General features: G+C 33.0%; 1 protein-coding gene across 2 annotated transcripts in view; it reads left to right on the top strand.

Annotated features, from left to right (window-relative positions):
• Nucleotides 1–13246, top strand: part of LOC150097486 (transcription factor GATA-4-like) — a 62824-nt gene that overhangs the window by 14931 nt on the left and 34647 nt on the right. For both annotated transcript variants that reach the window (XM_090406746.1, XM_090406744.1), the window contains exon 2: nt 7482–8451. In XM_090406746.1, the coding sequence (XP_090262872.1) occupies nt 7503–8451 (949 nt within the window). In that variant the 5' untranslated portion in view covers nt 7482–7502. The remainder of the gene's footprint in view (nt 1–7481; nt 8452–13246) is intronic.

The following is a 13246-nucleotide window of genomic DNA, read 5'->3' as shown; positions in this document are numbered from 1 at the left end:
TATCACAGCATAAGTGCCGATTAGGAAAGTTTTAATTTTCCTTCTTAATACTACATAAGAAATATTATAATGCGTAACAGAAATACTACGAGAAAAACGGAAATTACTGGGGATATTTCATAGAAATTTCAGTCAATCTTACTGTTATAATCAGGAAGAATTCATGGTTATTATTATAAATTTAGATACGAGGAAATATGCTATGAACGTTCGGCTCAATTACTGAAATGACGAATGACGTCACCATACAAGAATGCTATTGCGAAACAAAACACTATTTTTATTATGATTTCTACTGAGTAACCTCAAATAGAAATTCAATACCGAAGGTTTAATTTACGATTGCATTGAATCTCAGTCTAGCGTGGCAGTTTTTAGAATAGGAAATATTTCGAAGAAATTCCTGGATTATGCCAAATAGATTAACGTCTAATTTCGGTCTTCAGCCAAATTCTAATTTATGCGTTCAACAAGATTTTTAGATGCAATTCAACTGAACGTGAGATGGCCTCAGCTTTAGTTGCCTGGAATGATCTAAGTAACCTAAAGTAAATTAAGAAGAAAAACTTTCAAAAGAAAAAAATGTATTTTTTTAAGTTTAATTTTCAAAACATCGTCACTTTTCAAGATAATGTAATATCTCAATAGAATACAACAGAGTATTTCAATTAGATGACAGAATGTGTATAAATTTTACCTTCCTCATCATTACTTACTGCAGTAAATGAGAGGTCATTCAACCTTGAAATTAGTCCTGTTAAAGTGGTGGAACTAAAGTAAATAATGACAGAAGGTCGAATATGAGTCACAGCGTTTGTCACATTTCTAGAATTGTCTGTAATAGTATGAAAATCAGCTCAAAATTGATATTTTTTGAGTAGTTTGTCCTTGAATGGTAGTACTGCAGTATGTTTTTTAATTCTTGGTGTTCTTCACTTTAAACAGCAGTTTTAGAATTTTAAAAATAGACAACTTTTAGAAATTATTTTATATATAAATAAATAATCTTATTATTAAGAATAAGAAAAAGAATCTTCTATTTAAGTAATCTTATTAAAGTAATCTCGCAAACACACCGAAAAATCTCTTAATGCAAATGTTTGGAAATTGTGTGAGAGTATTTATTTGTTTTGTTGATCGATCATTTTTTAGATCAACGATCTAAAAAATAACAAATAATAAAATAAACGTGCGGCAGATTGATCTTTAAAACGGCAGTACAGATAAGCTTCTCTTATCTTGGTTTCCAGTCGTTTTCATGTCGAAGATGTGCTTTGTACTATTCAAAAAACGAAAACGTATCTAACGTACTTATGAGAATATTTGTTTTGTGGAGAATTTCATCGGCAGATCATAAGTCTCTCTCTCTCTCTCTCTCTCAAATATATAAGTTACCCTATATTTAATAATATACTCTGTTTACAACATATTCATACAGCCAGATTTTTAAAAATTCTATTACTGTTAATTCATTCGTTTTCGTATTAGTTTATCCACTGTTCAGACATAAAATAACCATTGTCAAACTTAGCATTTCATAGATAGACAGAACAAAATCATGGTGACAAGAGTTTTTCGGTCTAGATAATAGATGACTGACAGATATACTCAGATAACAGCAAAGTGATATGCAGTTCATCTGAACAGATGAAATAACAATTGCAAAGGAGTTCAACCATTGGTCTCTGTGATATCTAATTGCCGTAATCATAATCGAATAAATGTTGCTTTCTTATATTATTGGTCCGTAGATGAGATAAATTCCATTAAATTACTTACCGCGTTTATCTTTTATATTATCTTCCACATGCTACCACATCTTATCTTCTTGCTACTTGTATCTGTACACAAATATTTATTACTGCTTGTAACAACCAGTGTTGACCTGTTCACCTGCACACCCGTAAAGATTACATCCCTTCTGCAGTTCTTACCTTATTTTACATTAGGGCGGCCACTTGAGGCTCTTGGAAGGAGCATCTCATGAAAAATGATTTGGATGTTATTTTTAATGCTCCACTGGCTCAAAATCTAAAACTGGCTTTGCTTAGCATTAGGCCTTGACCACATATATGCAGACGTTTCTGAAATGTATGTGGTCAAAGCTCCTTCCGTTTTCCATTGAACAACTCATATAAATGAAAAGAACTGTGACATCAATGTAGTGCTTTGTTTTGTTGTTGTTACTGCTGGTTTTTAATCGGTTCGTTCAAAATTAACTAAAAAAAGTATATTTGGCGATATCACACTCATGAGATAAATGATAACTTTAGGGTCATACTTTTTTTTTAATATTCAGAAAAAGTATCCTATTTTAAGACACGTTAGTACGGAATGTTATTAAGTAATTATAGCAAACAAAAATAACTCGTAAGTTGCCTGGTTACATCCATGCTTTTAAATTTGCAGGGAATCTATGCACCTACTTCACATTTCATGCATTTACATTTAGCGCATTTTTATGCACTTGAGAAACGCATCAAAGATTTCGATCTAAATTTCAGTGAGTGATTTACACTAAAAACACTCAACAACATATCTGAAGATACTGCAGTCATTAAAAAGATCTTTAAGTGCTCGAGTAAGAAAATAATTTCCATAGCAATCCTTACACCAGTTAAATAATATTGATTTTCCCACTCTTTAACTTAAATTTCGACTCTGCTGTTTGTCGAAATCAAGACAGATAATAACAGTAAGAGAAACAAAATTCGAAATGCTTTTTTATGGTAATTCCCTTTTCCTATAATATTTGTACTGCTAAGAAAATATTAATGCGAAATCACAAGTTACATAGCTCCAAACTGTGCGGCACTCTGACCAATCATTGGATACTTTGAAATCTCTACTGCATGTTATCTGTTTTTGTTTTGTGTCCCAAATAAATGTGATTATTTTACACTATTCAAGCGCTCTATTCAAATTATGAATTGTTATATAAAACAATTCACCAGTCCTTAAAATTCTGCATTATCCCTACAGAATGGGATATTTTCATAAATAGGACTCTAATTCCAGAACTGAACGAAATTTTTCTGCACACTTTTACAAAATCATTTCCGTGTATATATTGAGCCCAAAAGGCTGATAGCGATTAAGTATTTTAGTTTATCGAGAGGGTAAAGTCATCAGAAAGCAGTAAATGTCATGCATATTACTGTTTAACTGTTTTTTTTCCCGAAACATTTCTGATAATAAACTTAATATTTCTATGTATCAAACAACTTTACGGTTATAACTGAAATATTTTTTTTAGTTTTTAATTCGTGTGTGTGTGTGTGTGTGTGTGTGTGTGTGTGTGTGTGTGTGTGTGTGTGTGTGTGTGTGTGTGTGTGTGTGTGTGTGTGTACGCCTGAAATGATCATAGCGAACCCATAAATATCCATAGAACCCAAATGACTGACTTGATATTGGGATACAATCACCATGCAGATCGCTGAAGATGCAATAAATCCTTAATAAAATGGCTGTATTAAAAACCCCATGACTATCTACTTCAAATTAGGAGTGAGCACTCCCACTAAAAATGCCACACCTCCACATACTTCTTCACACAGAAGAAAAATTCTAAAGAATATTTTATTTTACGTAGTTGCACTTTTCCGAATTCTAAACACATATTCACATTATAACACAAAAATAGATATTTGTGATCCAGGGTGCACTAATGCTTGTATAAAATAGCCATACAAACAACATATGTTAAAGCATTAATAGCAAACAACCGGGGGGGGGGGAGCTATAGAGATAGGCTTCGATTTCTTAAAAAGACATTTCAGTTGATCCTAAGTATGGAAGATTATCAAAAAAAAAAAAAAAGCGCCTCTTATCTGCAAAAGTAGATTATTTCAAACTCCTTTCAGCATGGAAACCTCTAAAATGATTCATTTAGATAACTTTTAGTCTCTCTCTCTCTGTCATCGGGGGGCTGAGGAGATCTGACACTTTGAATTCGATAGTGCAATCTTTCGTTTTCAGATTATATATATATATATATATACACGAATTAAAAACTAAAGAAAATATCTCAGTTACAACGGTAAAGTTGTTTGATATACCGAAATATTAAATCTATTACCAGAAAGGTTTAGCGGAAAAAAAAGCGAAACAGTAATATGCATGATATTTACTGTTTGCAAATTACGTTACTCTCTCGATAAAAGACTTCATGTTCACACTGTCAGCCTTTTGAACTTAATGAATGTATACACTACACACTTATAGAGAATGAAATCATTCTCTATGAGTGTGTAGAAAAATTTCGTTCAGTTTCTAGAATGGGAGTGCGATTTATGGAGATATCCATTCTGTAGGAATAATGCAGAATTTTAAGGATTGAGGCTTGGCTGGACATAAAACATCAGAATGTGAATGGGATGCTTGAATAGTGTAAAATAATCATATTTATTTGGGACACAAAGCAAAAACAGGAAACATGACGGGGTGTTTGTTTTAACATTGTATATAAAAAAGTTTCCTTTGGATAAGTGCTGATATTTAGAAGAGAGAGAGAGAGAGAGAGAGAGAGAGAGAGAAAATATTAAGACAGCAGCATCAACTAAAGTGTGTAAATAAATAATAAATGAAGTGTGTTATACAACGAACACTGACACACACACACACTGCAGAGGTTAAAAGGCAACTGTTTTCCCTACTTATTCCAACAAAAACTTATCAGCTTCGTTGATATGAATAATAGGCTAGGCCAGCTTCGACAAATAAAGCTTCCATTTGATAAGCTAATAAAATAATCTCAACTGGTGTACACTTAAGTTATGAATCATCTGGAGGGAAAAAAAAGTCTGTAAAGAGTTTCAGGAATGGTACTTAATTTATTAGCACAACAAAACCTTTGCTACAGGTTATTTCTGTAGGCCTTTCCTTCATGATCAAATCCTATTGCAATTTTGCGTTGTAATAAACAATAAGCAAGCATCAACTGCGTCCGTCTATGACCTCCGGTTGAGGGCCTCCGACCCCAGATAGATGTCCGTCGTATTATTTTCTTCATATTAATGATATTAATAGTTATCTTTGCAACTGAACACAATGAATGATGAGTAACTTGAGAAACTAAAGAGGCTTTTCCAAGTCAAAAATAGATGGCGTTGTAGCGGCATTTTCAAATTCCGAGCAAAGTTGTGCTTCTATGGTAACAACTCTAGATGACGTAGAGGTGAGGAAGAGAAAAATGAACAGAAGATAGCAAAAAAGACAGGGAAAATATGGTATAGAGCAAAAGAAATGCAGTTTTAATATTTATTTACATATAGAAAATTGCTCTTATATGTATTAAAGAGTACAACGAGATATTTGTTGGGTTGTTTATTTTTTAATACGGGATTATTTAAAATCTCTCTCTCTCTCTCTCTTCCAAAGACAATTCTTAACCTAGAGTTTCATTTAATCAGATCAACGTCGTTTAATTAATTGCTGGTTTTTGATTGGAGAGTAGCTTCCTTATTGAAATGGAATGGGTAGAAACAAAAATAAGCATGATTTCCATGTTTATATTTGTTAATATAACCCTCTGAGGATGAACCGAGTTTCTTCCAACAAAAGGCCTTCCTCCTTCGTATAATATCGACTAGTTCCTCATTTATCTATTATCGTCATTTGAAAAATTCATAAATATTCTTCCACTCCTAGATAGGATTCAAATTCGGGTCTATTCAACATCAGAGGGAAGTTATAGTTCATCCAACTGCCCTACGAATAATAATCATTAAGTGAGATTTGTTTATTTTGTAGGTCGACAGCATTTACACTTGTATCGGACGGCTTTTTGATGTTGCTGCGTATGTGTGTACACTAATTGAAGTTGAGTAAAAATGCGCTTAGTAGGGGGCGTGAGGACGAGATTTTTTACTTGAAGAGTTGTGAATGAATGGAATGGAAGGGTTGCCAGAGTCAGTTGTTAGCGTTTTGCCGTTAATGGGTTCAAATTCTGGATAATTTGGGTCTTTCGGGATGAGTCTTTGGACTCCATGGAGGTGCCCGTACAATACCACTACTACAATAATAATATTGTAATAATAATAATACTATAATAATAATAATAATAATAATAATAATAATAATAATAATAATAATAATAATAATAATAATAATAATAACTGTGCTGTAGAAAGTGTAAACGTTTTAAAAAAACATCATTATAAGCTTTAACTGAATAAATTTACGTAAATGAAAATAGAAAAAATAAATAGACTGTTATTACTACGATGTCTCAGCATTTTTGTAAAAAAAAAAAAAAAAAATCGATTTTTTAAATTTCGTAAAGTTGAATCCTAACTAAATAAGCAATCTTGTGATGAACTACGTTTTACTTGCTCGCCGCTGATTCAAGCATAATATATCGGTTTTAATGTTCAAATTTCATTTCCTCCGCTTGCCATTTGCACGAAAGGAAAAGTAGTACACTTTGATTGGTCATGTGTGTATTATTTCATAAAACTTTCAGATTGTTAAAAAAATAATAATAAAATTATATTTATTTCTTTATATTAGTTGTTCGTTATATTTTATCATATTGTTTAGTCTTAGAAAATATTTTTCACATAAATTTAAACCAATACACTAATATCATGCCGCTATTCCAAATAGTCATGGCTATCATTGTTTTTATCTATAACGGAAAGAATAAAAGACTAGAAAAATTGCGTTATGAGAATATCATAAGCAGAAACAATAAAATAATATTTGTCTCACATGAAACATAGAACGTAATCAAGACAATCAGAAAATCGAATAAAAAATTAATATTTTAATTAATTATAGTTTCCATGAGAGGTAATACGGAACTTACGAGAACCTAAAAGACTTGAAAAATATTTCCCAATTCAAACAGTACAATTTAGAGATCAGACATGCATGAAATGTGATGGTCTCATTACTAAGATCAGATACAAATCACGATAATGGACAGATTAAAAAAAAAAAAAAAATTTTGAAAAAGACTGAAGTTCTTAAATATTCATTCAAGATCTGCAATAAATTTATATGATCGGGTCTTTCCAAATTTAATGAACTGATTGCAGTTTTATTTCGATCTGTCTTTTTTTTTTCTGAAAACTTAAATAAGTAAATAAATAAAAATATAAGCGAAGCACACTGATCATGTAATTCTGCATACGATATCCAAAAATAAGCTTCAAGCATGCAAAATATTGTACAATTACTAAGAATATGAACATTCAAGTGCTTTATTACAAGCAATCGTAAATGTTTTTTTTTTTGTGCAATCATGAGATCTAGAATAAGGTACAGATTAATAATAATAATAATAATTATAATTATAATTATAATAATTTATTGTAATTTGTACGTTTCTCTCTCTCTCTCTCACACACACACACTGACTCACTCAGTCTATTTATGTTAAACTTTCATTAATAAGATGTTTTCTTATTATTATAAATAAATACTTAAAAAATGAATTCTTTTTAGTTTGCTGACGAATGTTTTTCTACTTATTTCAGATACTTGAACTACTTACTACAATGGAAACATCCAGTACCACCTGGTCCGAGAATAATCAACTCACAGCGCCCCCTCTCACTCCCATAGACAGAGACATTTCCAGATCGAATGATCACACCCCGGCAGCCACCCCTCCGCAGCCACTAGTCACCATCTCTCATCATGGCTCCTCCCCGGCGCCTCAGCTGTCAGCGTCGGCTGATCCGGATAGTCCAACAGGTCCTCTGGGACCCGCCCCAGTAGCTGTCGCCGCCTACTCCACTGGCAGCCCACTTCATGATTCGCTAACTCGTAGAGACTCCGTACCCGACATCCGGGATCTGAAAACTCTCAACCCGGTGGACACGCTCCCTAGCGGGGAGGACCGCGAACCGGTCTATCAGTCGCTAGGAAGTGCAAACAGTGGCGCCCCATCCGTGATGGTCAGTACTTACGGTATGGCCCCTGTGGCCTACAATGTCGCTACAAGCCCGACTTACGGCTCCCCAACGTACTCCAGCTTGCCGATTGCAAAACATCTTTACGGCTATTCAGCCAGTCCAAATTCAGGCTTTAGCACTATGACTGGTTATCATGGTGAAACTCAAGCGGGACTTATGCATTCCCAAACTCCATCATCCACTTTGTACTCCCCTTCGGGAGTCCTGCAAGTAGTGTCCCCTCAATATCCCACGTTATCCAGTCAACCCACAATGACCGCAGGTCAGCATGGACAGTCTTTGTGGGCATCCACTCAAACGTTAGACCATCAAACATCTCCCACATCTTATGGCTTGCCCTCCACCATTACGGTCAATCCAAATGGATCGGCTACCGTTGATCCCAATGACTTCACTCGTTCAAATATGTTCTTCCATGGGACAGGAACATCATCATACGTGCAAGACCTGAACTGGAATTCGTACGATAGGTCCCCAACATTACAACACAGCCCTTATCTTGAGACAATAGGACGTCGACAAAGTCCAGGTAAGTAAATCGAAATAAGCTACAAATCATCAATTAAAATTATAGACTTAGCAATGAAAATTAAATGCGTTTCATAAAGTTTGTGATCTTTATCTGCATGAAGTCATTACAAGAATCAAGAAAATTGAATCGATAACAATTACTTCTCCATATTTTCTTTCTTTGGTTAAATTCTGAACATTTTTTCTAAACTATGACTTCACAGACATGATTCAAACATAGAGTCCATTCTGTCCTTCTCCAATGAACTCTTGTAGTGATCGATATATTTCTCCTGCAAAACCGCACCCTCTGTACAGTTTCTATCCCCCCCCCCCTTGCAAATCAGTCCACATAGAGTTGTTGACTGATTTGCTGAAAACCAGCAAATGAAACTACTCAACCTCTCATGATACACATTACTAGATATAATGTTGTTTTTCTGTTTCTTTTTGTGCAATTATTTTCTTCAGCTGCCTTTGTATATTAAAAACATAAAAATATTAAAAACATACATGTAAACTTTTAAAGTGTATTTTCATAAATTTATTTGAAAAAAACTTAAATACTTTGAAAAAAATGGATAAAATTAATACACTATACACAAATAATAACTGATAATTATATATATGAAGAATTGAAATAATTATAAATGGATCTAAAGTATTTCGTGTTTATGTGAAGATGTATATCTTTTCTTGAGAAGCTGTGAAGAATGTTGCACGTGACATGTATAACTTGAACAGTAAAATTAAATATTAGTACACTTTTTCAGGGTTGTGAAATATGAAGAGAAACTCACACTGTAGTATCATGAATCTGGATCCAATATAAACATTTCTGATACCTTATCAATATCCTTTGACTTTCTACTCGTAGTCAAGAGCAGTTGAAATCTACATTTAAAAGAATGAAAATGTAAATATTGCAAAACAAAACAGAGTTTAGGTATTCTGATAAAAAAAATAATAAACTATATATCGTTGTATAATTATAAATTATATCTCACTGTGACGTAACAATACACATCTAGATGTAACAATACATGCACTTCGCATGTATTGTTAAATCATCAGTTTGGTCTTCCTATCTTAAATCATCTGGATGTTGGTCTTCCTTTACCAATTGTTGCAGCTAATTGATAATCGCTTCTGGTTTCATTCCATTTAGCTAATTCGAGCTGAAGGGATCAAATTGATCAAACAGCACATACACAAAGAGGTAGGCAATAATGAGATATCACGTCATATTTAAAACAAAAGTTCAGAGAAGTAATTCAAAGGGAAGGGATGATGAAGTATATTTAGGTAAATCCGAGTCGAAGTAGTACTTTTTCAATTAACAATGCATATGAGACTACTACATTTTGTAAATAGAATTTGAAGTAACGTGAATTTAAAGTCAATATCGAAATATTAAAAAAATGGAGATCGCATCCTTTACTTAAAGCTGATAATCTTCTTCTTCTTCTTCCTAACACGGATTTTAGGCCAAGTGGCCTGTTCCGGTCTCATGCCATCTCTTTCTTGGTCTTCCGATTCTTCTTTTCCCACTTATTTTGTATCTGTATAATATTTTTGGTAGTTGCTGTTGTCCATTCGATTTAAAGGTTCTATCCGTTTTTGTTTATACTGTTTTATGTAGTAATTAATTGGTTTTATTTTCAAGGATTGTAAGATTTCTTCATTTGTTTTGTGGTCCCACTTGGTATATCCAGCTGTTTTTCTGAGAAACTTCATTCCTGCTGTTTGAATTCGTTTTTCATCTTTCCTTTTCATGGTCCATGTTTCGCTTCCTTATGGTACAGTTGGTTTTGACAAGACATTATATAGTCTGATTCTAGTGTGTTTTTGTACCAGGGATGGCTTAAATCTATTATTTATTATGCCATTTAACTAAAGCTGATAATAATGTTAAAATTAATTTATATGTAGATTATAATGACATTTACTCGTCAACATCTACCGAAATATCAGTAGATCATTTCGTTTGAATATTATGAAAATATACACTGAATTCGTTCCCCTTGTAATTTTTTGTGGATGTACTTTCAGTAACTGCAGATCTCTAATGATTCGTTAGGTAGTGTATCCAAGGTCGACATTTAATGACCTTCTTCACGGATTAACTGAGCGATTTAATATTTATAGGTTACTTCAATTTCGATTCATGTTGATATGAAAACCACGCAAATAAGAGCAGTTGCAAGTCCTTGGATAACTACCCATAGAAAAACTTGAATAACGACATAAATACTTAATCTTTTAAATGCTATGCTTGTTCTCTCTCTCTCTCTCTTTTTCTATGTGTGTTGTGTTCCTCACTATGTATTATTGCAGTTTTCTTAGAACAGTCATCGAATATAAAACACACACACACACACACACACACACACACACACACACACACACACACACACACACACACACACACACACACACACACACACACACACACACACACACACACACACACACACACACACACACACACACACACACACACACACACACACACCTCATGTTTAATCTAATATCCTCTTTTGAAGTCTACCCGATCTTCTTTTCTTGTGCAATGTAGCTTTGTTTTTGTTATTTTGATTTTTTCTTTCATATGGAGACCGTATAAGTTCATCGTTTGGATATTTGCATTTATTGCATATTTCTTAAGGAAAAATACAAACATCCACTGTCATTTTGTACAGTTTGCAAATAATGTCTGCTTCTGAAAAAGTGCCGAAAGTAATCCACAACCATCAACTTGAGTTGCTTTAGTATTGCATTACTTAAATGATACGAACTCTACTCAAGATGGCCGGGATATTACTGGAAAGTTGTGTCTTTCATAGCTGATTTCTAAATCGTAATAAATGGAGAAGATGGCCTAAAGGTGCTCAAGTTGCTCAAAAAAGCTAATTAAAGTGAAGGATAATAAATATCCACAATAATACGTTTTGGGATTTCTATCTAAGTTCGCTGATAAAACCTCTGAGTAAGAACTTGACCAGAGTTTGTGTTGTTTAAATAGCTATAATACTTATTTGTAATCCCTTGATCACTTTGGAAGCTGGTAACAGTTCAAAAGTAAGCATTGTTTTTGTATGAAAAGATGATTCATGTTAATTTTCCCTTTCAATATATTTCAATATGTTCACAGCCAAAGGAACCGTCTAAGCTCAGTTTTTCATTGATTACCCAAATACATGCATTTGCTTAGTCTCTGCCCATAAGGGAAGCGACGAGGAGAGTGACCTGTTTGGGTCGATTCTGCAAAATATATACACAACACACCCAGGATGATATTGAGAATCGTAGAATGAAATTCACAATCGATATGATAACATAAAATAAATGAATAATTTATAACATGAGTTTTGAAATAATTTTTGCTTCAATACCACACTTCGATGTCTTCTTAACTATGTAGAAGTTTACAGGAAAACAATAAATCGTTAGAAAATTCTGACCACATCAAAACGTGACAGGGTTTATATATTTTCAGATCATTAAATGAAAATCACTTTATATCTTGTTTCTCTGCTTATTACGCATAATAGGTGAATAAATATGAATCTAAAATATATGAAACTTGCATAAGACCTACTCAGAAATCATTCTATTAATTGATTGATAATAAAAGACAAGCAATTGATTATCAAAATAAATCCATGGATGAACTGGCGGTATAAAAACTGACTACTCATATTGCTAAAGATTTCGTAGTATTGTTTGAGTGAAAATACTGAAAATATGTTCGCTACTTTGACTAAAACTTCACAGATGTTTCTAATTGTTTATTTATTTTTTTCTAGCAAGCCAAACAGAAGTAAATAAAAATATAGGAACAAACTTTAGGGAAAAAAAAAATATTGACCTAGTCAGTTGAACTGTCATTACAGTTATTCACCAATCTAGATTGGCCTCTGGCTAACAAACAGTTGGCCAACCTAATTTAAACCTCCCTTTGACCTCGGGGAGAGCTCCGATTTGGAGGAAAGAATTATCACTGAGATCTCGAAGGAGGAATGCATTCTCGTGCTGAATTATAAGGAGGTTAACTTCCCTTAAAATGCATCTGGATTTTTCAACCGTTCAGAAAGCTTAGAACTCATCGATATCATTATAATTTCTACAACTTTTCTTTAAACGTCTTTATTTACACATCTTATTTAGCCAAGATATATTTTAATGATTACCTAGATCTTTCCACCCCCCCTCTTAATGTAGCCCTAAAAATTATCAAGTCCTATAGAAGTTATTTCGGCGACATACAATAACCAAAAATTCCGCCCAAGTAGCTGTTCTGGTCATCTTCAAATAGCTGGTTCGAATTTCTTCTAATATTTTAGTTAAATATTAGTTAAAATATGATAATTAATAAATAAAAAAAAATTTGAATTCTCCAAATATATTAAATATTTACATAATATTTGATAATAATATCAATAATAAATAAGATGAATGTTTAGATGAAGTTCGTATGTTGATCTGGTCTGGCTTGAAATTCGAATAGTGAGACCCAGGGTAACGGATGGCAATGCTGTAGCCAATGAAGTTTTAACTGAGGCTCGGCTATTGCCGTTACCCAGCCATGACTAGAGCTTTTTACCTCAATAACACCCCATCCACACAGAGTTTTTCAATTAGATGAAGGGGTAAAGAATCAAGGACTCGATCCATCTCTCCCCCAAAAATGTTTGTATGTTTTATGGGTTTAAATTATAAATTGTAATAATTATAACATCTTCTATCTATATTTAGAATATTTAATTTAATAGGTTATATAAGTTATATTAATTAAATATTTATGTACATCT

This window comes from Typopeltis vanoorti, chromosome 17 (assembly GCF_054136105.1).
Source record: "Typopeltis vanoorti isolate ZY-2024b chromosome 17, IOZ_Tvanoo_1.0, whole genome shotgun sequence".
NCBI classification, from domain to species: Eukaryota; Metazoa; Arthropoda; class Arachnida; order Uropygi; family Thelyphonidae; genus Typopeltis; species Typopeltis vanoorti.
The sequence above is the reverse complement of the archived record's forward strand: the minus strand, read 5'-3'. Positions and strand labels throughout refer to the sequence as shown.